Source organism: Typopeltis vanoorti, chromosome 23, assembly GCF_054136105.1.
Source record: "Typopeltis vanoorti isolate ZY-2024b chromosome 23, IOZ_Tvanoo_1.0, whole genome shotgun sequence".
Lineage (NCBI taxonomy): Eukaryota > Metazoa > Arthropoda > Arachnida > Uropygi > Thelyphonidae > Typopeltis > Typopeltis vanoorti.
Window position 1 is genome coordinate 91,201,494 of NC_143571.1, and position 27,498 is coordinate 91,228,991.

Sequence of the window (27,498 nt, forward strand, 5' to 3'; positions counted from 1 at the left end):
TGCCTCCCTCACTTGAGTTAATCCTAACTCATATGAAATAGAAATTGGTTCAAAAGGAATTAAGGTAAAGGTTAATTTGTGTTAATGTGATAATCCTATGCATACTAATTAACAACGAGGATAAATTAAATGCTCAGTTAGCTATTATCCCATGTTTTCTTTAAATACAACTAATTTCGACCTGATGGTATGCTAGTATTGAGATTGGTTCTGAAAGCGAAGAAACTGTTAACTTCAGAAAACCTCTCCCTTTGTACTTGTTGGTGTGCTTTTTAAGAAATACAGAGCAGCGGATATTGCGCCAAATAACAGCCTTGAAGGGGACGAACGAAGAGAAACAAAATTTTGCTTTCGAGTTTGAAGTCGAGCTGTAAACAGGTGGCAGATGCTTGCTGCAGGCACCTGAAGAGATTTAGAAGAGAACGAGGAACTTACTGTTCCCTGATGCACAGGAATATCTACAGAAATGGACGAAGTAGAAACGCATCATTTGTGTAAAATGAACTGGAGTGAATCAGTGAAGAGTCGTTATCAATCTACTTGTTATCTTCTATATTGAGCAGAGAAATCTTAGAAACAACCGAGTCCAACCTTCTCACAGATGACAACAGAATCAATGGACATATTTGTATAAGCTTTACAGGATCTTGTATCTCAGTCGATAACAAGCCCTTCAGTTTTGAACCCAGGTTTAAATCTCCTCTCAGATGCGAATAAACTTTATACGAGCTTTTCAGTCGAAGAAAATTACCAAGTCTTGTATGGAGATGGAAGGTTTTATTTCCACCCTGGAACTCGACCTACAAACAGACAATCGCCCTGAAGATCTTACATACGCTGGGTACAGACTGAATGTTTCAAAGAGCACAAGAGTACCACCCTATACTATTAAATGAAGGTCATAGAAACTAAAGCGACAGGGCAGGTGATGGTATTAAAGGCCCAGAAAAGATCAAACAAGAAAATAAGATAGTTATTTTCAGATTATCTCTTGTTTGCGGAGAATATCCTGGACGGTTCTATCAATAAAAATGACAGTTGGAATCCCAAAGGAAAAATTTGCATTTGTTCATGAGATCTCAGTTTTCTATATGTAATCTTCTCAATGTGTACTTTTAGTTATTTACCCTTACGACTGCTCACTAAATAACCGCAATGTCTTTGTTTGTGTAGTGCACGAAGCACCAGTCCAAAGGTGTGCGAACTCTGCGACCCCAAGATGTGCGAGAAGAAGAACTGCAAATGCGGATCTTACATGGATGAATGCGACTGCTGTGAATACTGCGTTAACGTAAGTTTTAAAAAGAGTAGAATTTGATTCCAATGAAAAGTCAGATTACTCTACATTCTCATGCGCCGGAATAACTCGCAACATCTTCCCACATTTGATACTCCCGATTTTCATTCATCACTTGCATCAGGAGCCGAAAGTTATGCGACAATTCCTTTTCTTTCTGCTGCATAACTTAAATCAAACGTCAGATTGCTTGTCTGAATAGTTAATTGCATACAACAATTATTTCAGAGAATGGCCGTGAATGAACTTCCTGTTCTTTAAATCAGTGGTCTCCAAACGTTTTTGATCGCGTACCCCCAAGACAGAAGAAATAAATATCGCGTATCCGCAATTGATTGAGCAAAAATCTATTGTAATAAGTATTATAAAGAGGAAATATGCCTTGTATCATCGTATAATAATTAAAAACGCTAGATATTTTGACACATCATTTTTATTATTAACAGCTTACAAACATATTTATTACAATATTTCATGTGAACAATGGCCTTGCATTTCTTTCATAATTTCTTGAAATTCTGGTTTGATGGCTTCTGATACTGCGATACGAAGGTCTAGTTCCAAGTTTAATTTATTTCGATATTTGGTTTTAATATCTATCATTGCAGAAAATGATACCCCACATAAATAAGTAGAACCAAACGGTAGGAGTGAATCATTTGCTGTGTTTACTAAATTGCTATACTCGGGCTTCAATCCCATCTACCAATTGTGAGGAGATTTCTGTTGAAATTCGTTTTTCAAAGTTGTGTTGTATCTAATGTCAATTAATTGCTCTTGAAAAATAATCGGAAGGTGGTCAATTTTCACATTTTATGCAAATGAGTATAAAATCCATTGAAATTCTTCGCCAGGAAGATCTGTGAATAAGTTACAAAAATATGTCTGTGAACTTTTTAAATGTGCAGATATTTGACGCTTTGTATGTTTTACATTTACATTATTTTCTGTAACGAAATCAGATAAAGATGGAAACATTTCTAAACATCCCTTTTCAAACTTCTCTCTCCACAGCACCATTTTCTTTCGAAATGCAGTTATTTTCTCAATCCTTGTTAAAATGTTACCTTTTCCTTGAAGAGACAAATTAAGCATGTTTACTTTTTCAAAAGTATCAGCTAGGTACCATAGTATTAATAACCACTTATCGTCATTGAAAAGATCTGCAAATTTCTTACCTTTATCCAGTAGGAAAATGCGTAACTCATCTTTCAGTTCTACAACTCCCTTAAGTACTTTTCCTCGAGATAACCAACGAACCTCCGTGTGGTATAGAAGATTTTCGTGGATACTGCCCATCTCTTGACATAGTACTGTAAATATTTTACTATTCAAAGGCCTCGTTTTTATAAAATTAACTATATTGATAACATCCTGCAGTATTTTGTGTATATCAGGCTGCATTTTTTGCCGTAATAGCCTGTGGATAATACAATGAATGAATTTGACGTGTGGTGCTATTTCGGTTACTTTTCCTTTGAATCCTTTCTTTGTACCAATTAAAGCAGCTGCTCCATCGCTGGTTATGCTTAAACAGTTTTTCCACAAAATATTGTTTTTAACAAAGAAGTTATTTACTGTTGAGAAGATATCTTCCCCTGTACATCTTTCCTGAATTGCCTCACAAAAAAGTAGTTCTTCGTGTAATTCATTATTAAAATAATATCTAGTAAATACCAATAACTGAGACATGTTGGCAACATCTGTGCTTTCATCAAGCTGTATAGCAAATTTCCCACATTGAGTCATTTATTTTAATAGTTGCTTCTTTAAGTTATCTGCAATGATTTCTATACGTCTACCAATAGTATTTGCTGATAAGGGAATACGTTTTAGTTTATCTGCATATTCTTTTCCATGAATTATTTCTACCAACCATTTTTATGGCGGTTGGGAGTACGAGTGTTTCCCCAATGGTGTGTGGCTTTTGGTCTTTTGCAATTAAGAACGCAACCTCAAGAGATGCCTCCAAATATTTATCGTTAATTTTAGTGAATTTTTTTAATTTGTTGTATTGAGAATTACATGTCTTCAAACATCGTTCAAAGAATTGTAAAGATTTGTGTTCATGTTCAGGATGTTTAGTTTTTAAGTGTCTTACTAATAATGATGGTTTCATACTTCCATTACATAGCGTCTCACGACACAATACACATGTAGGACGAGGTTCATTGTTGACTATCGTCGATGAAAATCCCCGTTTCAAGTAGTCTTCTTGATAATTTCGAACTTTCTTGGGCAAGCTTTTGTTAAGTTTCAGATTAATGTTTTTATCATTTAATTTGACTGATAACGAACTTGTTTGAATAGAAGAATCAATCCTATCTTTTCCTTGTTGTTCGTCTGATATAGAAGTACTATCATAATTATCTTCAATTCGTGGTTTCTTTGGAGGAAATTTTTTTAACCATTTATCCATTTTTTGAGGATTAATTTGTAAAATTTAAATATAATTCATTTACTATTGATAATATCAAACACTTTAAAAAAATGTAAACAATTTTGATAATATTAATGCACTATTTCTAGTGTAAACGTAAAAGTAAGCACAAAAAGGCGTTGGAATTGCACAGAAACAATATATACTAAAAAATCGTTAAACTCACTACTAATAGTCAAATAATTTATACAACTGTGATGTCATCTGTAGATAGCAGGATAACTAAGAAATTTTCCTTCTCTAGTTGGGCTTGTCAACACTAGGATGCTCTACAAACAATGGCAATGATAAGAAGTAAGAGATTTACTCCCTAGTTTTAAAAAACATGACAACTTTGCTATGGCCGATTATGTGTGCAAAGTCGCCCAATGTGCGCTACTCGCAAATTTAAGTTTACAGGATCTTTATAACGTCTTTGTCTATATTAGATATATGTTTAATTGATGAAAGAAAGTAATATTCTTTATCTTTAATTAATTACTTAATTTTTTTCCTATCAATATAAAACTTTTTTTTAACGTACCCGCACGTATCGACTCGCGTACCCCCTGGGGTACGCGTACCCCACTTTGGAGACCACTGCTTTAAATTAACCGCAGACAGTGGAGGAAAATGTGCCGTGCAACCTTAATTGCTTGAGTGTTAATTGAAACGTTTTTTTTCTTCACTGCATACTGAGTGCACAAAGCTTTTGACCTGCGTCACATGACATTTTAATAAAAAAAAGAGAAGTCATAGGAATAAGAAGTACCGCCCTAAACTGGTTGAAAAATTACTAAAATGTCACATCACAAATTATAAAAATAAACAATTATATCAGTTTCAAAACGGTAGACCGCGGTGTACCACAAGGATGTGTCTTGGGACCAATTTTATTTAATATTTATATCAATGACTTCTGCAGTCCTAAACTAAACAGTAAAATAAATACTTTTGCAGATGATACAGTACTAATTTTCTCTACAGAAACAGCCGAACAAATGAAAACCATCGTGAATGCTGATCTTTTGAAAGTAACAAATTGGTTTCAGTCAAACAAACTCAGTCTGAATGTCTCAAAAACTGAATATGTAAATTTTAACTTGCGAAATACAACTGGCAAAATGAACTTCACTGCACAATTAACTTTGCATGATTGGAATTGCAGGACAAATTCAAATTGCAACTGTGAGAAAATAGAAAAAGTAAATGAAATAACTTATTTGGGATTAAAAATTGATAGTAATTTAAGCTGGAAACCGCATATCACCGATGTCGTAAACAAAGTAAGGATTATGTTAAACAGACTTTAGTACCTAAAAGGATTCTTAAATTTAAATATGATATTATATTCTGCATTTATTCAAAGCACACTACTTATTTATTTAGCGTATGACATACTAAAGACACCTGATATCAGAATATATAAATACATATTTGTGCAGACAATAAAAATGAGACAAGTTATACACATATACAAATATCAGGTAAAAAAAAGGTCACTAAATTTTTGTTCTCGTTCAGATAGCCAACCAAGAGCTAAAGGATCTGCCTCAAAAAAATCTCTGAAGTCACCAGGGTAGGCTCTTATGCTGCTGTCCTCCACAATGTGCCGGATGGTTTGGTTTATGGCCCCATTTTTTAAAGCTGTCTGCGCAGATGCCATGTCCTGTGCGTATCCTATTTAGGCTTTTCCATAGATGACATAGAAACTCAATCCCTTTCGGATTTTGGTTGGGAAGGATACAGTTGTTTAAATATGGTGGCAATTTTTCTTTCCAAGTTTCTAGCCATTTCGAATTAACATTGAAATTGCTATTTACCAGTTCTTCAGCCAGTATTAGTGGAGGCCGTCGGTATTTAAGGCGATTCATGTTTATATATGGGAGGTCTTCATGTATTGGCAACAGGGGATTGCTGTTTTATTTTTTTGGTATTATTTTACTAGAGTATCTTGTCTGCGTAAGTTCGGTGATGCAATATTGCTCAAAGTTGGAAGCCAGTAGAGGGGAGTGGATTTGACACAACCAGTTATTTTCCTCATCGCTGCATTTATTTTGAGTGTCGATTTACTTGACATGAGGACTGTTTAGCCATACTGGTGAACAATATTCTGCCGCAGAGTAGACTGGGGCCAACGTGGAGTATCGCAGTGTAATAGCAGAAGAACCTCATGTAGAACCACACAGTTTTTGTATGATGTCATTACGGTCATTAAAGAGAGATTCTCCAGATGTCTTTTGAAAGATAGTTTTTAAAGCCTGCTTGCAAAGGTAACACCCAGATATTTAGGGAAATCTTGGGGATTTAAGGATTTCACCTAAACACCAAATTGGTGTTTAGGTGAAAAGAGCTAACTTTGGTCTTATTGAGGTTTGGTGTTAGTCTCCATTTATGAAAGTATTCCCCAATGGTTCTTAAAGTCATTTGTGAGAATATCGTCAGTTACTTCGATGCTCTTGTGTTGGATGGCGAGGGCTATATCATCAGCATAAGCAAATTTTTTTGACCTAGTTGTTGGTACATCAAATGCATATAAGTTGAATAAGATCGGTGCTAATACTAAGCCCTGTGGAAGTCATTATTTGGCTTTCTCAGTTTGCTCATTTTGTTTCCCAGTACCACATGGAAGAACCTGTCAGAAAGCATGTTACCAATAAGTCATATGATGGATTGGCATGGTATGACTTGTATCAGCTTGTATAGCAACCCCTCTTTCCATACCTTGTCGTATACAGCAGTAAGGTCAACAAACACAACAGAGGTTTTCAAACATCTCTGGAAGCCTGCTTCGATATAGGTAGTAAGGCTTAGTACTTGGTCTGTACAACTACGTTGATTCCTAAAGCCTGCTTGCTCAACAGGGATAACTTCAGATATTTTTGGTCCAATTCTGTTGAGGAGGAGTCTCGAGGAGCTTATAATAGCAGCTGAGGAGCACAATTGGGCGATAGCTCTCTGCTATCACCGAATTGCGTCCAAAGCACACTACAATATGGTATTTTAAGTCGGGTAGGAATCTGTCGCACCACACTGAAATCTCTAGTTTCTACTTACAATAAAGATATTTAAATCTTAACTGGAAAACAAAAAGAAGGATACATCATTATGCAATGAATACATAATAAACATATCATCCCTTGGATATTCATAAATTTATAGGGTACTGCTATTCATAAAAAACGATAACAAATACGTAAATATCAAACAAGATGCTTTCCTTAGAAGACATAACGGCCTAAAATATATAGTTCCTAAAGCAAATGAAGAAACAGTATACAAACATTATACTTACTTAAAATATTCAATATACTACCTTTAACAATAAGAAATGAAACTAACCCCAACAAACACAAAACTCTTATGAAGGAATATTTTTCCACAGCAACAAGGAAGCTCTGTTCAAAAGAATTGCATGAACGATCGCTTTTAGCATATTTCTATTCAAAGATCCAGTCTCATAAGTAAAATGTTAAATTTAAATGCTATTTAACTATTTTGTATTATTTCCTTCCTAAATCTAAATAAATGTTATGCAAATTTTTCTGTACATACCAGCATATCTCCTGGGATTATATTATGTTATTATATTATAATATTATATAATATGTATATTATATAGATGTACATCTATGTATATAATGATGATGCATTACGTAACTTTTTGTAACTTTATGCATATCGTAACCTGGACGAGCTGTTGCTCTTAGGTTACACACATGATTGTTCAACATATTGTACTAGAATATGAAGTTTAGAATAATAAAGTCCATTCGGTATTTTATCTTTGATAATTGGTGAATTAGAAGTATTGTGAAGGAAAATTACTAACAGATTTCATAACAGATTAAGAAACAAGGTCTAAACAAACAGACTGATTGGTTTCTTGTAAGCAGCTAGTTTCAGTGAGATATTTTCTGGTGAGATATGAAAGCTCATTCTTTCTTTCTTCTAGTGGTGATCACGTGTATTTTCAAGGACGCACTGTTAAGAAATGTCCATTTATCGTCAACTCAAAGAGATTTTCTATGGTTAAGCAGTTTTCGTCATCGTCCTGTGTAAAGGTTTCATTTGTAACGCAAGCGATACACTCACATCAAGGCCTCATTTGCCTAGCTGACCTCATTAAAATTCAAGCGTGCGATGTTCTTTTGCCACTCGAAAGCAAATCCTCCTGTCGGAGAGTTACGTGATATGCGGATTTCGTGTGACGGTGTACAGGAAGTTAAATTCAATCATTTATTTTTTTTCACAGTCGCCATAACTGATTTCAGTTAAATTTGAAAATTAATTTTTTATTTTCCTAATGTGACAGCCTCTTTCAACCTGCGTTATTATTATTATTATTTTTTTTCATTTCTTTTCGAAGAACACTGCTATTCAGATTTATTAAGATTATGATTTAGCCTAGAATGACAGTGGCTCCATCTTTCGTCGGCAACGCGCATACATACAAATTTTGTACCCACGTATACAGATGATAATTGGTAGAATTTTATCGAATAAGGTGTACATTTAATGCAATTAATTTTTCAATAAAACGAGAATAAAAAATTAATGAATATTTTATCAGAAATCTACTAAATGATGTTATGTAAGCTACATAGAAAAGCATTTCGGAAGTTAGAAAAGTTATTAAACAAGTGATGACTTCTTTTTTTTTTTTTTTTTTGAGGTACCTCAATATTCCTTCAGAGGAAGCTCGCTAGCTTAATAAGACGCAACAATCTGTCTTGTTTATTTGCAAGAAAAGAAGTAAAAGCATGAAGAATGACACGTGAGATCTTTAGGTTCTCATTCACATCGCACACCTAATGTAAAATTATAAACAGATGGACAGATAGAATTATACAGCGCAAAAAACTCACACGCATACACAACACAAATGAATGTGATTAGCTAGAGAACCATCAATAGCTTTTCTACAACTTATTGATTCTTTAGAACAGCGCATTGGAGATAGAGTAGTTTGTACAACCAAGCGCAGCGCCACCTACTCTCTCTCTCTCTCTCTCTCTCTCTCTCTCTCTCATGTACTAAATGTTTTCTTTGTATGTAGTGCAAGGGAGAGGTCTGTGGACGGCTTTTCGGATTTAGCTGTGAGAAAGGCCTCAAGTGTCTCACCCAGACGGGACTTCCAGCGAACGTCAACTACGACGGCACCTGTCAATAAACAAAATTCACAGATTGAGTTGTGCAATAGAAACAATTTACTTATCAATTATTAGCTTGTAATAGAAAACTTAACTGAATTATGAGTGCAAAATAAAGCTTCAATGTGATGAATATGTCTGTCTGTTTTGTATCATTGAGATAGAAGAGATTTCACAGCACTAAATCACGCCATTAACCGTATCATAGTATTTACTCAATTATGAAGACAATCCCTTTGAAATATGTCTTCCAGAAATATTGAATAGCGAATGAACAAGACAAAAACAAGGAGTTGATTAATCAATGTTTCATCACAAATCCATCTAGCACTTTACAACCCAGATGCTTACTTCGAGATGGGCTACACACACACACACACACACGGATGTCTCCAGAAATAATGGTGGCATCCGTTTCTGGTGGCATTTCATGATTTTTGTCTGCAAACAAAAGAAGGAACGAAGAGAACTTCTGGTGACCGGTGAAAGCGACCTGTAACACACCGCGAGCAAATCAGAATTAAATAGCAGCCGTGAAAAACAACTTCTAAAGGCTCATTTTCTCAGTCACGTGTAAGTCATCCTCTCAGTCGAGGACCAGTCCTGACCTTATCTTCAGCTGGCGTGAATAGGATCATCTACTTCTCCAACAACTGGAACACTACTGCAGAAATTAAGTGCTTCTAGCCATCTTGGAAGCCAGAATTGTTGAATAGGGAACATTTGTGAATCATTCAGTTGAACAACAACAACAACAAGAATCTCCACAGAACCTTCCATATGGTTTACGGACAATTCATCGCGGAAAAATTCATCGCTGGGAAAATTCACTGCAGGAAAATTCATCGCGGAAAAAATTCGCTGAACGCGTTTTTCACTAGAAAATTCAAGTGATATTGCATTGATACCGATATATGAAAAAAAAAAATGCAGTGCAAGATAAATTTCAAAAATATAGTTTTTTTCATGTATTTATGAATTATTTGTTTAGATTTCAATTATATTTTCATAATATTTTTATTCTTATACAGTGGAAATAATATTTTATTGATCGGGGAGTTTCCTAATTTCTGTTTCGTCTTAAAAAGTTGTAAATATTTTTATTACTTAAATACTACAGGTTCTGCTGATGGAATATTAATATTTACAAAACTGGAATAGGTAAAGGGAGAAAGAGCATCAATATTTATTCTGCAAATCGTTCATTATATTTCTACGCACTTGGACATCCATCCAAGTGATCATCCAGATGAAAATGAATCCACTATTCCTGCATACGAAAGATATGTTGTACGCTCTTTACGTTTACAGAGCTAGTTTAAGATCACAGATGCACTTTGGAGTAATTATATTAAAGAAAAAGATAATAAAATTACGTAAATCCTATCATCATTATGTAAATCAGCATAACTAAGTTGCCATCTGCGGCTTAAATTCTTATCATTACCTTTTCCTCCAATTCTAGTATTTCATAACACTAATAAAGTTTAAACTTCACATTTAGTCTTGTTTACTGGAAAAAAAAAATATATATATATATATATATATTTACACTCGTAAATATAAATATAGATGCATGCTCCCAAAGTGAAATACGTAATTAATTACTTCTCTTGTGAAACCTTCCTATATGGGAAATATTTTTTCACATATATCCGCGATGAATTTTCGTGCGATTAATTTTCCCGTGATGAATAGTCTCCGCGATGAATTTTCCTGGCAATGAATTGTCGGCGATCAATTTTCCTGCGATGAATTGTCGGCGATGAACTGTCCGTACACGCTTCCATATGCGTGGTTCCAACCTTAACACTATCTACTTCCGTCTCCAGTCTTCGAAACTCCTTAATAAAGAAACCCAAATTTCCGTCTCCAAGCGCCATTCACCTGGACTTTTTAAGTGCACACTCTTCGACTCCTTTCGACACGAAGGTGGCATATTTGCGCATACGTGCTCTCTGATATACCATACCAGCGAGTATTCAATTTAAAATATCTCTATTATGATATTCTTTGGCTGAACATTTCTCTGCCTAACTCTTGCTAAATTCATATTCTATCACTCTCCCAATGCACCAACCATTCTCAGCTTTCTGAATTCCTCTCCTCAAATTTCGATTTCCTTCGGTCCAACTTTCCCAACTGTGAAGTTAATTTCCTGGGAGATTTAAAGTTCGCAGTATCAATTGGCTTTCCTCCACCAACTGCGAAGAGCAAGCAGGTAGAGATGCCGATGTATTAGCTATCACAAATAACTTTACACAAATTATTCACGTGCCCACCAGAGTACTAGATAGTGCAAACCACTCTCCAAACTTTCGGTGGTCTTTTTCTCATTAGAGATCAACCAGGACCTTCTGCTTATCTCGTCCAACCAAGAGTTGTTTGACATTATAAGGACATCAAGTGAGATAACCTTCGCGCTTGTATACTTCATTTCCTATTGGATTATTGCCCTTCTTTTCCAACGCAAGCACAGAAGTACATCATTTTGCCTACTTGCATTCCATTTGAGGCCCAATAACATCCTTTGTACTTAGCTCAGCGGCAACCTTCTATTATGTACCGAGTGCATAATAGAAGTAATCCGCAGCCATAGTAGCATATGTTTCCCATTCCACGCTCTCTGATGTTCAATCGCACAGCTTTGGAGAACGAGTATACCGCAACTGGCTATCATCAAGAACTCCACCTTCCGTTACTGCTTACACCAAAGCCTAAAAGCAGCTAGAAGAAAATCATCGATGCATCGTAAACTAATTTCAGTAGAGCCAGAAGTAGGAAATTTGCATCATGTCAAATGGCATGACGCAAAGGTAAAGCAACTGGTTAAAACTGCTGTCCCGCACTATTCCAACTGCTATTGCACCCAGATGGTATTACTACGCTGCCACCCACAGACAAATCTGATCTCCTGGCATCATACGTTTCCTCAAATGCGTGCGTAATTAATCTTAGTAAATGTCCCCCCAAGCAGGAAAAGTTGCCGCTGATCTAAGTACAAAGGATGTTGTGGGGCCTCAACTGGAATGCAAGTAGGCAAAATGATGTACCACTTTAAACATATCAATATTGGAGGGGAAAGAATAATGAAATTAGTCATATGATTATGGAAATACTTATCATATCTTGGAAACACGCTTTGGATCGACAATCATCAAAATTTGGGACATATACACCTACGTACACAGTATTATACCCCTAACCACCTTCTTAGAATGTTTTTTTTTCTAGGAAGGAGGTAACTAATGTTATTAGTTTATTCAAAGATTATTGCGTTCTTATTTATTTTATCATACTAAACGGTTATCTGTATCATGGCTAAAAACACATTTGGACAAAATCTTCACATTTCCAAAAACATTACTTAGAAATTTTCTTCGTGCAAAATTTACAAAAGTCATGTCAGGAACAAATTTCTCGACCTCTGTGTGTTTCCCATCCAAGAAATCTCCAGTTATAATATTTTCTCTGCTTCACACATAAAACATTAAACAAACTCTATGAACCCGCTCGATGAAATGCTTAACACGAAACATGCATTCTCGGCTCACGACACGAGACACCAGAGATCTTCCAAATGCACTTGTTCCTTACAGCTGTTCTACTATAATTCAATGTTAGACTGGATGCATACTGGTGCAATGTGTATAAGTTATGTACATATACACTGATTGGAAAGATGTCAACGGACATCATAGTGTGAGGAACAAACAACCACGGCGCCCACCTTAATAAGATGTAGACCTCCTTTCGCTGAGATCGCTGTAACAATCTACGGAGCATACTTTTCACAAGCGTACGATAATGATCAATGGGAATTTTGCACCATTTTTTTCTGTTCGCAGGTAATGCACTGATGTGGAGTTGACGTTGTTTGACCTCGCCCGACGCTCCAGTTCATTTCACAGATGTTCGATACGGGTGAGATCAGGACTCTATGGAAGTCAGTCAAGTGCGGTGACGTACCGTACATGTCCACAAACCATACAGCAGCCTTATGACACGGTGCATTTCCTTGCTGAACGGGACAATAGCTAGTCAGTTCCGTAGAAATGCTAGAAAGTAGGAAGCATTGCATTGTCTAGAATGTTGAGATACTGCCCGAGTTCAATGTTCTTGGCACCACAAACAGAGTTCCGAGACCAAACCAGGACCACACCATCACACCTCCACTTCTGAATTTCACAGTTGCGGTTACGCAGTCTAGTGACAGATGTACACCAGGCATCTGCCATCCATGTTCATCTACTCGGTAGAGGATGTAGCGGGATTCGAAGAAGCTTGAAAAGCTGTGTTGCTGACTGTCACAACACAGCTTTTCAAGCTCCCAATGTACGCGCTCTTTGCACCACTGAAGACGACGCTGCATGAGGGTTCGGGTAATGCAGGGTTTGCATATTGCCGTCCTACCATGGCAACTCATGTTGTGAGAGCCTCAATTCTAAATGTTTTACTGCAGATTCCTGGTCCAGTCGATGCCCGGAACTCAATATGTCGGCCGACGAATGGCGGTTTTTATATATTATCCTTCATAGCATCCTATAGTCACATTCAGTGAGTCGAGTAGGTCTGCGGATATCACTTTCAGTTGAGTCCCTGCGTTTCTATCTCAGTATGGTATTATTGATTGTTGACGTGGAGTGGCCCAATTTGTGAATAATTTGCTGAACAGATAGGCCTGCAATATGCATCCTATCACAACGTCGCTTTCAAACTCCGCGAATTCCCTTCTCGCTGCCATTCCACCCGGACACAGTTGGGGTGACTTTGGAGCATCATATTCATCCATTTATACCGGCTACAAACATATGACTCGTTACATGGAACTATACACCTTGCCCATAGTGTCTGTTGACTTATTTACAAGCAATGTATATTCCTCAATCATAATTTTACACTATTTACATAACAACGTCCAGCAACGTAATTTTTTGTTTTCCAACTGGAGTAGGAGCAACTCTTTTAGCCAACTCAGTTTTCTGGAAATCAGTTAAGGAAGTCAAGCATATCCTTATTCACCAAGGAAAGCTTTCAACGCTGGCGGTGATTTGTCGAGGTGAGAATATGGCGCACACGTGTCCCCATCTTGAGATTCTAAATCCTACCACTATTAATATATTTTTATAACTTTCTATTTTTTCTTTCCTATTTTAAAATAAAAGAACTTTGTAAGCGGCTCAGGACGGAATACATACGAGGGTTATCAGATGAAAGGTATGATGACATACATTCTCTTCCCTCTCTACCAAGCATACCAAGCTCAATGCGTGTTTGTGGAGTTGCTTGTGGGTTCGATCGTAAGGTCAGCGATGCAGACAAGGGCACAGAACACGGTGGATCCTTTTCTTGTTTCCTTCGTCTCTTTGCGGTGTAGCACATTTTGCAACTTTAAACTCATTCCTTTTGAGGCAACTTGCTGTTGTAACCGATCATGGAACGTTGTCTTGGCAGTTACTCCACCTCGCACCTGAAAATGTCAGACAATGCGCATGTCCACTGCGGCGAATTATAGGAAGACAAAATTAGGCGTTCTGGAGAGTTGTAATGAGAGTGAGGTTAATCAAACCAGAAGAAATTGATAAAAAACAACTTAGGACATCGTTTCATTCATCTCAACTTAAACAAATAGGAAATATGAATAATTACCCCTCATCGCGCGTTCTGTTATTGTCTTGTCCACAAATAGAAAACTTGTACGAAAGTGAAACGTGATTTCATCTCATATTTCAATAACTTTGATTTCAACAAGCACAAAATAAGACGTGCTGCACTTTCCTATTCACACTCGGTTTTCGACACGGTGATGACCTCGAGAAATGAAGTAAATATTTGTTTATTCTTCGTCGCCTGAACTTTTGAACCTATTTCCATCACAACCGAAGCATTCACACTTTACAAAAAGGTAAAAGTACGTTCATAAAAGCAAAGAAAAAAACTTAACGAGGAGACAGTCTCAGTAGGAATGTGAAGGGTCGATGATAAAACGAAGCGAAGGTGGATCAGATAAACGATTAAGTTGAAACAAATAATAACTGGGGCGGTGTCTTGTCTTCAACAAAAGACCGGAAAAATAAAACAAGTGGTGACACATTGTCTTTTATGGCGAAACAATTCTGAAAAAGAAAAGCACTTTACTCTCTTCCTTCTAACTACAGCTTGTTTGAAATCAAATACCACGAAGAACCCGTGGGATGCGGGAATCAAATATCATTTGTTGAAGAGAGGCTGAAGAGTGTTAAAATCTAGTTTATGACTCAATTATTGGTTTCTCTTTTTTGCTGCAGGTTCAGATAAAATACTTTTCAGGGTAGTTCAAGGTCACTCCAGTCAGTTTTGTCTAAAATGTGCAGTCATTTGATGGAATCATGCGAAACACACGGCAAGTATCATGTCATCAGTTGGTACCTTGGACCAATCAAGCTTGAACAGGCGACAACTGGATTTTTAATTCACTAGTCGGGAATTCACTAGTCAGAATTGTTTCTAATATACAGATTGCTTATGTGAAAAGTTTATGGGAAAACATGATCGACTTTATTGACTTTACCTTTCATAATGATTCAAGACAATGTTTCTCGCTCAACACTGTATCTGCTCTGTTCGTTAATTAACTTCAAACTGTCCATCAGATTCAACTTATGGCGATTGAACTAGAAAAGCTCTTCAAAGAATGTCTCAAAAGTCGTATTCCTCATATATAAAGGTGGAAGAAATCAGCCAGATTTCCTGTTTCTATGTAAAGTTTCCTGGGGGATCTCGGTTTAAATTGGAATGAGCAACAAGTGTGAATGCATAAAACTTTTTTTTTTTTTCACCACAAAAGTTTCCAAATCAGGAAAGCTGTTTTTGTTTACTCCCTCACTAAGAGACATACACGTCACTTCGATCACATGACACTCAGCTAGTGATAATAACAACCATATGCTTTATTTTTGTCTTAATTTTTATCTCAGTACTTTTCCAAGCCACTTAAGATTACGGACTACAATGAGAGCGGTCACGTGATAAAAAGAAATTTCTCGATGTCCTTCTAATTCCATACTGGCAGCAGAAACAAACACGATCGTTCTTGTTCACTGTTTACAAACGGCCCAGGCTTCCTTTTGAATTTCTCGTTGCATCAATGCATTTAGAATTGCAAATCCATCAGCTGTGTGTGTGTGTGTGTGTGTGTGTGTGTGTGTGTGTGTGTGTGTGTGTGTGTGTGTGTGTGTGTGTGTGTGTGTGTGTGTGTGTGTGTGTGTGTGTGTGTGTGTGTGTGTGTGTGTGTGTGTGTGTGTGTGAGAGAGAGAGAGAGAGAGAGAGTAAACAAATATGGATTCAGGGACGGGAACAGAGAGCACTCATGCACACTCGCACACACACAAGTACACATCGTTATCACCTCCCAACTGGTTACAATACATCCCTCTCACACTTTGCCCTAGGTAAGAGCAAAGTTAGTGTCGACATCACCAGATAACTTGTTATCTTTGGTCATCACTTCTATCCACGTGAAATCTCCTGCTGCGGGCTTTTTCTCGCTTTGATTAAGCCATAAAGAAAGGTGATATTACAAAGTGGAAACCACGTGTGGTTATGAAAAAAGTAATGCTATCGGGTTGGGAATTTGGGTAAGCTCCGTAGGAAACCTCCGAAAAGTGTCCTCTTTCATACTGAATGTCATTCTGTAGAAATACTGTAGGTAAGATGCACTCTCTTTTTTCCCTAAAATTAACTCGTATTTCTGAGACTCTGTTGTGTTGTAGATGCAGTCTGCATATTATGCGAACGCATTCACTGCTGATATCCGCTTGAATTAGTAGAGTTGTCAATGGTAGGATAAAAAACTAGTTCGAAACTTAATATATAATTTAACGTATTTTTGGCGTATAACGTACTCGATAGCAGTTCATTAGTTAATTATTTTAATCACATTTAGTTTTTCAGAGAGTCCGCACGCAGTATCAGTGCAGTATAACTGTAGTGAAATTCTCAATTTAAATTGAAAACGAACTGAAAATAAACCGTATTCTACCAATTTAAAATTATTGCCGGTGCGATCTGTTCGTCGAAACCCAAACCTTAATTAGAATCTCCTGTGCCACATATTCAAGTGCTAAAAGTACATCAAGGCAGGATGTATATTAGCCATAGAAGACATGTGAAGGCCTGTCAATAAAGTTCGTAAGATGATTTTTTTAATTCAGTGGAACTTATTTGTGAACTGGGTGGGCTGTATATTTGAGAAGATTGAACAATAAACACATATGACTAAACCAAAAAAAAAAAAAAACATGCTATGTGTTTTATTTCAACCGTAATAAAGTACATAGCATGGCGTCGTTATGCTTAATGGGTAACGACGATGCCGTTTGGATGGAAGGACTTGAATCCAAGTCCTTTCTAGGACACGAAGAATCTTTATAAGGACTTTTCGACCTAAGATGAGTTAACTATTCTCGTAAAACGGAGGAAGAGATTTCCTCCCGCCAACTTGGGTTTTATCTCGTAAAAGAGACGATCAGAACTCTAGCAATTTATAAGCATAATGTCTCGAAGTCTTTAGTTGCTTTGGCTGCAATTCAAAACAATCCAACCCTCATGTGTTTTATTACACAATTTCCATGTGACATCTTATGATCGTTGTTCTGTCGAAATGAAGGACTGATTTCCAATTCTGGTGATTTGCAGATTTAGAAATCAGGAAGGCATCATCATCATCATAATGTTAATTACAGGTATGGACCATACTGGTCTGTTCCGGTCTCATTATCCATCCAATATCCTTTTTTGAGGTCGATCCACCCTGCCTTCTCTTTCCAATTGGCTTATATTTTAGTATTTGTTTAGGATGTCAGTGTTGCCCATTCGGTTTACATGTTTAATCCATTTTTGTTTATAATTGTTTAGTTTTTCTTCTATTCATTTCGTTTTTAGTTCTTTTAAAATGTCTTCGTTCCTTTTTTGATCTAATAATGTGTTTTTTGCAGATCTTCTCATAAATCTCATTTCACTTGTTTTAATTCTTTGTTTATCTTGTTTGTTTATTGCCCAAATTTCACTGCCATGTAATAATGTGGGCACCGCTAAAGTATTGTATATTTTCAAGGGTGTTTCTTTTTGTACTATATTTGGGTTGAGGGTTTTATTTATCAGGCCTATAATCTGTAAAAAGTTTGAAGTTTTTAATTTTATGTCTTTTTCTCCTTCATACGATATTTTACATCCAAGATAACTGAAAGTATTTATCTGTTCTATTATTTTATTATTAATAACTATTTTGCTTCTAACTGAGTTTGTCAACAATATGCCATTGTTTTAGTTTTATCCATGGACATCTTCATCCCAAACTGTTCTACTATAAGGTTTAAATTATATATTGCTCTTTGTAAATTATCTTCCTTATCTGATATTGTTACCTGATGATCTGCAAATAATAGCGTACTTATTTTTTTATTCCGTGAAATTTTTTTTTACTTTGATTGTTTAAGGTGTTCCACTGTATTAATATTTCATTAATATAAATGTTCAAAAGTGTTGGAGACAGAGGGCATCCCTGTCTTACTCCTTGGTTTATAGATTGTTTTTCAGAGAACTTTTCATTTATTTTTATTTTTATTTCATAATCTTTATATATATTCAATATTGCATGTAGTAAAATATTAGGTATATTTATTCTTTGTAATATATCAAAACAGTATAAATATCATTTTACTTTGTCAAATGCTTTTTCGTAATCTATAAACAAAAGATAAGTTTACAAATTAAATTCTCTTCTTTTTTCAAAGTAGTTTTAAACAAAAAGTTACATCATTTGCAGAGCGCCCTTTTCTAAATCCATTTTGACATTCTAATAATATTTGTTCACTGTATATTTTCAATTTTTCATTAAATATTCTGCTATATATTTTGTAGCATGTATTTAGTAAACTAATACCTCTATAATTAGCAGGTTTTGTCATGTAAAGACTGATCCCCAATTCTGATGATTTGCAGATTTAGAAATCACGAGGGCAGTGTGAAGAATAACATCACGATAAAAAGGTTTCAAGAGATTCATCAGATCATTGAAAAACCTTCGACCAAAGTGCACTTCATGGTTTATGTTGCTACACAAAGGCGTCTACTGGAACAAAAAGGAAAAGTAAAACCCGATCCGATCCAAGGCATACAATGATATCACTTCCGTTCCTGCTTTCAAGTAAACGTTTTAAGACTGTCATCATCGAAGACAGCCTCCAGATGTGATGTCAAATGATATATTTGACATCCCATCTCTGATAATTTCACAGAACTAAAGACAAAATCAATAGAAGAAAAACTAAACAATTATAAACAAAAATGGATAGAACATGTAAACCGAATGGCCAACACCCGCTATCCTTAACAAATACTGAAATATAAGCCGATTGGAAAGAGAAGACAAGGTAGACCTCAAAAAAGGATATTGGATGGATAAGAGACCGGAACAGACCAATATGATCCATACTCGTAATTAGCATTATGATGATGATGATATATTCTATATTTCACAAGAAATATATGCCTGATATATTACTAAAAGTGGTGGATAGCAGCGCTTCACAGGGATTTGGGATCTACGCTGTGTTTTCTTAATCCTGAGTCCTCCCCCTACTTTGCAAAATAGCGGTTTTGCAAAGAAAGGAGGAGGGTTATCCTCCCGACTGCAGTACAAATTTCGCCATCCTTTACCTCCAGGTGAATAACTCTCTAGTTACGTCTCTTTCCCCTGGTTATAGTGGGTGGTTCGCTGATTGTATTGCTAACTTGTTAAACAGGCACAGTCCAAATGGATTAGCGTTTCCGGACTTTGTTAAAAGGTGTTTGTCGTAAGTTACGTATCCACGACACAAGCAAATATTTCATTCAAAGCGTTAATTCGTGCAACTGTCTTGCTGCACTGGAACCGTCGCACTGCTAAATTGCCCCCCACTCATCTCCGAATTTCACTTCATGACCTTCAACATGCCAACATTCCTCGACGCCGCAGTGATGACTACTACATGCTTTGCCTTTGTCGACAAGGAACTGATAAAAACAAAGTTTTCAGGTTTCTACATTGTGACTGAACTCCACCTTAAAATTACATGCAAGACATCAAAAATCTGAAAAGTTTTGAAGAATCGTTAAAGATTGAGATAATTGTAAGCAATTATATTGATATCTTCATACATTTCCAGACATTATACGCTACAAATATGCCAGTTTGATTAGACATTATGTTATGGGTTGATTTAATTCTGGTAAAAACCTGACGGTGCCATTGAGTTTCCCCTCGTCATTAGCAGCAATCAAGCATGCGGATACAAAGGAAATAAGGAAAATTGTAGTAAATCAGACTGAACAGAGCCTACTTAAGGACTCCATTATGAGATATGTTTCGTATGAAAACATTTCGTAAAGCTGGCAAAAAATTGTCAGACACTGAATTTTTGTTAGAGCTGAAAGGTATGTAAGTTAATTTCAGTTACATAAACCAACCTACAATCCCTCATGTTGTTATGCGACAATTCGTGCTTCACTTGTTCATTGTGCATCTCAGAGTTGATGCATCTACCCTGGCATATATCAACGATGCCGTCTCCTGTTTAAGGTGCTTTTCAGCTTCTGGAAGAGGAAAGAGTCCCAGAGGAAAAACCTTGAAACACTCTCCGCGTGGTATGCAGCATCGCCGTGGTACAGAAATTCAGTAGTGGAAGACCATTTGTGAAGAACGTCGACAGTCTCTTCCCCGATCTCTCCTTTGGGAAAAGTTTCTGATCCACCAAGTCCTCCGCGTGAAATAAGGCAATCAGTAATGGCTTGATATTTAGTGGTGGTACCTTGTTTTCGTTCTTGTAAGTCGTGGACTTCAAGTTGTTTCTCCAAATGCTTGTTGAAACATGTCGCGTGACAGTCTCTCTCTCTCTCTCTCTCTCTCTCTCACACACACACGTTTGTTACTATTAGTAGTTTCGTATAAAATAATATGCTGGATATTTTGGATTGATCGACATTTCTATAAAAAAAAACATCTGAAACAAAAGCAAAGAAAGTATGGTAAGCACACAAGCAAAGAAAATTAATTTCATTTGTTTGCTCTTTCTCTCAGTTATACGTTGAAATCGAGATGATGAGACTTGTGCTGAAATGCACGTTAAGGGAACGCCAAGGAAACCGTGATACTGGTTATCTGGAAAGACCGTCTGGATAAAACATAAATCCTACTCAACTAGCAGACTGATGAAAGGAACGAGTAGATATTAAAGTAAAATGAAATAGTTACGCAGGTGAAGACGAGGATATCCAAAATAAGAACGAGGACTTCACTTACTACCCTTCGCTAAGAATTCTTTACATACTTTGAATTCTTCAAGCGAAGAATCACTAAAATAATGGAATACGAAATTCGTGAAGTGGTGAGATGGATGATTGTTAATTTTACTTCGAAAACTTGAATGAACTACATTTACTCCAATTGGGAAAAACGTATAGACATATATAGATGTACACGCACATTGAACATGTATTGCGCAATGATCTTTTCACAATTCAAGACGTTTGTGCGATGTCCATGATAAAATCAAGAAAAAATCCAATAGTATTTGTATTGTAAATATTTTTCCTTTCCTGATTACTGCCGTTGCTTTTCGGGTGCCCTTTCTAAAACAAATTACTCGTCATTTTATTTCATTTATTTGTTCAGCAATAATTTCTTGTTGTGTAACAGATTCCGTACTATTACTGCTGTACTCTTAACTCTGTGAATACGAACAGTACAGCGTGCTTTCGGAGCATCCCAAATTAGAATATGAACCAAAACATGTTAACCTTCAGCAAGACAATCATTTTAACATAGTGAATAATTTTATGGAGAATTTTAGAAATGATACGAACTGGGAATCGCTTTCAATTTCTTGGATGGCATGCTAAAATAAAACTAGAAGAAGATTAAGAGTTAATATTACACTTAATTTTCCTTTTATTATTTTGCTGAAGCCTGCAGAAATGATTGCGGACTGTTTTTAGTTAATAGACATTAGTCTTGCTGCACGGCAAACTATCATCTTCCAGGTAGCGCACTCGTTTCTGGTCCTTTGCTTGGAAAAGGGTCAGTTGATCTTAGACGCAAGTGGAGGTACCCCAGTTACTTCGGAAACGAATAATTCACTCGTCTAACGCCGTTAATTTCTCGCATTTCATTCTCAACACTCGTCCTCATAAGTCGCATTTAAGAGGTTCGCCAACTGGGGATTGGAACTTTTCAACGTGGCATGTGGCGATCATATGAGTCAATAAAAATAAAGTTAGTTCACCTGTCCCATTTTTTTAAGATAAAAAGCGTGAAAGTCTACGTTTCATTAGATAAAGCTATCCCAAAGATAAAATACTGCTTCATAATTTGATGATGATTTTCTGCAGAAATTGAAGGCATATCACGTGGTAACTGCTTGAATTTTGAAAACCAATTCCAAACTGAAAGGGACCTTAATTTTCACAAATCCAAAAGAAATTCTCTTTCCGTTTCTTCAAGCATCGAACATAAAAGATAAACGCATGGATTTTATCGTCTTGCAATGCATTCATTCACAATGAGAAATGCTCAAATGATCTTTCTCTTCACTCTGCAAATTAAAATGAATTAAAAGCTGAATTATACTATCATCCCTCATTTTTCTGGTTTCTTTGTTTTTCTCTCTTTTGATCACTTAAAAGTTTCACGTGATAATATTAACCATTTGTTTTATTTGCGGAGGGAAAGGACCCTCGTTTACAATTAAAGTGGTTATTATCATTACGAGAAATCGAAAATATTTTTGAAGAAATTGAAGGCACACCACTGCTGTTCATTTTTAGTTAGCCTTAGTTTTCTTTTTTCAATTCAACTATTCACTAGCTTATTTTAGACACTTCATTTCATAATCACATAAAAGGAGGGGAGGGGTCGTTTCCTCGGTGATATCACCAAACGCCGCATTCATAGCAAATTACGAATATTCGTATTGAAAACTGAAAATTTACTGCTAATAATCTATTAGGATTTTATCTCTTCCTTCGTTAAAAACAGCCCGTATGTAAGAAAATGGCAGCTAGACCAACTGAGCTGCCCTGTCTTTCTTTACGAAGTTATAAATGTCGATGGATGTTTCGTGTCCAGATGATAGGTTCCAGATTAAATTCCTGCTCTCTCTTCTTCAAGCAGAAAAAGCGAGAGAGAGAGAAAGAGATACAGAGAGAGAGAGAGAGAGAGAAGGAATGGACTGCAGATATGCAGTATTACTCATACTGCTTGCAGTATGAGTGATACAGATTCAGAATCCATACCGTAGGGATTCGAAACCTCTTCTAGAGTAAAGTAGTAGGTCAGCGGCAAGATAGTATATGGGACCAAATCTAATGGTAACTTTTGCATAATCCTTTTGCCACCTACATTAATAGACCGTGGTTGGAGGGCGATCAGTAATGTGGTGAGTATTTTTTAAGTTTTCAAGGCCTACATGAAAAGAAAAACAAATAATCATAGCGTCAGTGCAGTTAAAGAAACCTACCCCCTCTACAAACCTATGAGAAATATATTAAAATAATCACTATTTCATCCCTCCCTAAATCACCTTCACATCTACTTCACTAACATTAGCTGCATAAATGCAAACATAAATGATGTGCCCTTGAGATGAACCCTTTTATTCCATACTCTAATCAGATAACTCACCAAGTATCTAATCTTCGGTTCCCCAACAAGTGTTTCAAGGTAGGAAAAAAGAAGTCAGCATATCTAAAGTAGCTAGAGACGTCAAGTCACTCAGTTTACACTGAAGCCAGCAACAATTGGAACAGAACCATCCACAAATCTAAATCTGGACCACCAAAAAAAGGCTAAATAAATACTCTCCACTTGAAAAAATTGTCTTTTAACACTTTCATTGCCAAGCTGAAAATTGGAATTTCGTGTGGTGGCCAATTTTTATTTTATTTTTTTATTTAGTTAGCGCCCTTCACGCGATAACGCGTGATCGGCCGTTTGGTGAGAGCTCGCATCGCGCGATATCGCGTGATTGGCAATGAACGTGTTAAAAAGTCTTTAAAATTGTCTTTAAAAAGTGCTTTTTAAAGACCAATGGACTCAATTTCTAATTCTCTCCTCCAGATGACACCATTGCAACAACTTAAAGTAATACTGACCTTCTGGCATCATTCCTCTCTTCTACTACATTTACTGTTAATATCCGAAGCAAATCCTCTCCTCAAGTCTTTCGCGAGAAAGACATCAGTAGCATCCTGATAGATAGATACCAAAATGTCTGGATGGTATCTGCTACCATCCAACTGCACTTTATACACATTCTCCATTTTATACTAAACTAACATATCTCACAACACGGAATCAAGTCAATATTCAGTCCAAGACAAAAAAAAAAAAGAAATTAAAGTCCGTTTTAAAACGATCGATCCACTGCCCTTATCTCAGTCATGTCTAAAATAATAGATAAGTTAATTAACTATTAACTTATTCTTCTATGGCAATTGGACAGCATTCAGTTAATCCATCAATACCAGCATGGATTCCACCATGCTGGTAGTGATGTAGATCCACGTCACACCTTTGGACAGGTTCATCTATGGAAAGGTTCTGAGATGCTGTGTATTGCACTTATCATTTCCAAGGTATTAAATGTGATCTGCCATAGATAAGCAGATTTTTCTCTCATGATCTGCCTTTCATCCCTTTGTATCTATTTTTTTCTCTCTTATGTTTCAATTCGTCTGCAAGCGTTGCTCAAGACTCTGTGTACCTTTCTCTCCAGTATATTAATGGCCTTCTTTTGCCAGCTACACACCCTATCCATAGTTTTGCCGATGATAGCAAGTTCTAATTCTATTGCACATTTGAGAAACATGCCAGTGCTCAAACATTCGAAGCGTCAAGACCTTTAATAGCCATTGACTTTAAAGCTGATCTTCATAGAACTTCAATGCGGTGAAGATAAACTAATCACCTACAATGCTACCAAAGCAGAATCTTATTTTTTTCTTGCAAAAGGAAAAAAGATCTCATTTGAACTCTTCCTTGTCTCTGTTAAGACCAAGTGTCCTCTTCTTTGGCTGATATTTATCCTTTACCAGTAAAAACCCATCATAATATCTGTAGCTTCTAAAAAAATTGGTACTCTTTTCAACTCAAGATGTTACTTTTCACCTGTGTAGCTACTACTTCGTAAAAACCGCATGACCTTGAATGCTTGTCTCACACTTTGGGTGATGCATGAAATGCTTGACACTTTCCAGAAGGGGCAATCCATTTGACAGATGACTTTCTCTCACTACAAACTTGCGCTGCAAGTCACCACCATCATTCCTTTCCTTCTTCTAAGAATGTTAAAAGAAGAGCTCCACATCCATTTGCATTTCAACTATCGGCTTTTCCCTCTCCTCTTTAATTCCATCTACTTATTTCTCTTTAACAGTCTTCCCCAAACGCTATTCCTCAAAATATTCCAAAAATATTCCTCAAACGCTACAATCGCCAACTTTCAAAAAGGAATATTAATAGAGTGTTTCCCTCTTAACACCTGACTGCATATATGCTACACTAATATTCCATAAGCTTTGAAATGCGTCGTGTGTAGGGAATGGTATACATAGGGGGGATATCAATCTTCCGCCATTTCTCTTCAGATTACGCACTTTGGCCATTGAGCACTGAGTCTTCATTTTGCACAACTTATTCTCCATTACTAAATATAATGAAAATGTGTTCGTGCGTATCGCTTATTATCTTGCCAAAATGTACAAAACTTAATGGGAAGTTCTGGATTATCTGCGATAAGAACCGATTGACTTGCAACTCTTAAACCCGAAGGCCTGAAGCAGTACAGCGATATGTAATCTAGAGTAGGCATTTCATTGAATTTACCGCGCAGAGTGATTTACTGATAAATGATAAATAAAGTCATTATCGATGTGCTTAGTTATACTTCATATCGTTGTAGTTACTCCGCTGTCCCACTGTTTTGAGTGTGTCGGGGGGGGGGCATCGCTGATGCATGGTCAATATTTCTCTAGCATGGGTAAAAAGTTTATCGAATGTCAAATCAATTTTATTATTCGCTGTTTTCAAATGTTTTCTTTTACAGAAATACTTGAAGAACAAAGAAATATTCCTCTTTGGTCACAGACAAACATTACTCTAATTAGAATTTGGCTGAACTTAAAAGGTATTATTATTTCTAAAAGATGATAAATAAGAGTTACTGAAGCGATCTGTGCATTCGGTAATGAAAACACACGGAGAATTCTGATTCCTGGATGCATACTCGAAACCTAAAATTGGACAAGCACAACGCAGTTCACTAGTTTTTGGTAAAGGAGAGCAATATTTCTAAGGTAATCTGATTCTCAGGTTTCGGAGTGTTCGAATCTAGATAACTGACGAGTGTGTTTATAAAAGAATCTCCGAGTATGTTAATGCTTATTAAGCTGTGCAAATTTCCATTACAACGTTGATTTAGAAATACAAACTTGGCAGGGGTAAGATGATCGGTATACACATGGTTCGGAACATGAAAGTAGAGCTTCTCTTTGGATGATTGGGTCATTTAATTTGAAAATGTGTTAACAGCCGAAATCCTGCTTGAATTTAATCAATGCTTTCAGGAAGATTTAGAACAGAACGGGCAGAACAGAAAAACCTCCATTTTAAAAATGAACACACAACTGCAAAATGTAAAATCGCAAATCAGTTCTTTGCGTTTTTTTTCCTTTCTCGAAATCCATTTGAAATTCAATCAGGATTTCCCTTTTAAAAGTAAGCCCAACTATAAAGCAAATACAGCTATGAGTCCAAAATTACAAATGCGAAAATAGAATCACGGAAAAATTGTGAATACTGTTTCAACCGTATCGAATTCTTGGAATTGTATTTATAAATTAGAAGCAAGCAAGAATAAGACAACACCTAATTATCAACTATCAAGAAACAGACCGCCCCTACACTTAAAGCTTAGCAGAAACTGCAGCTATTATCATAAACAAGTTTATTCTTGATTGCGACGATTCAACAGATGAAGACATCCACAAAACTTACAGACAAAGAATGAAAACAGACACAGACACTGCTAAAGACAATTATTTACACCTAATGAAATCGAGTCAATATTAAGATCAACGGATCCAAGAAAAACTCTTGGAGAGGAAGGAATAATCAGCGATAACAGCATTTGTCGAATTTCCCGAATTCATAACGAAAGTTACAACGAATGCCTAAAAAGAGAGAGCGATTTGCTTTACCATGGAAACGATCTAAAATTATATCCGTAATCAAACCAAGAAAACAAAACAAAAAAAAAACGACGAAATGAGCAAATACAGGCCAATGACTCATAAATGTTGCTGGTGAAGTACTAGAAAAACTTCTGAAAAACAGAATAATACACTTTGTCCACTCAAGAGATCTATTAATCAGCAATTAATATGCATTTAGATCTAAATCAAATAGTAGACGCAATTATGGAGGTTAAAGAGTTTACAGAAGACATTTACAGCAAAAAAAAGACATATTACTAATCTCAATCGATGTACAAGTGGCGTTCGATGCTGCGTGGTGGCCAGCCTTAATCAATCAATTAAGAGATTTCCAATCTCCA

The 27,498-nt window shown here is 36.3% G+C and overlaps 2 protein-coding genes across 7 annotated transcripts in view; both read left to right on the forward strand.

The window, feature by feature from the left end:
* LOC150094057 (8.6 kDa transglutaminase substrate-like) overlaps positions 1–9,002 on the forward strand; it is a 39,724-nt gene extending 30,722 nt beyond the window's left edge. For all 4 annotated transcript variants that reach the window (XM_090412890.1, XM_090412888.1, XM_090412893.1 and 1 more), the window contains 2 exons: positions 1,174–1,291; positions 8,776–9,002. In XM_090412890.1, the coding sequence (XP_090269016.1) occupies positions 1,174–1,291; positions 8,776–8,889 (232 nt within the window). In that variant the 3' untranslated portion in view covers positions 8,890–9,002. The remainder of the gene's footprint in view (positions 1–1,173; positions 1,292–8,775) is intronic.
* Positions 9,003–16,376: 7,374 nt separating this feature from the next.
* LOC150094058 (uncharacterized) overlaps positions 16,377–27,498 on the forward strand; it is a 129,082-nt gene continuing 117,960 nt past the window's right edge. For all 3 annotated transcript variants that reach the window (XM_090412638.1, XM_090412637.1, XM_090412636.1), the window contains exon 1: positions 16,377–16,556. In XM_090412638.1, the coding sequence (XP_090268764.1) occupies positions 16,532–16,556 (25 nt within the window). In that variant the 5' untranslated portion in view covers positions 16,377–16,531. The remainder of the gene's footprint in view (positions 16,557–27,498) is intronic.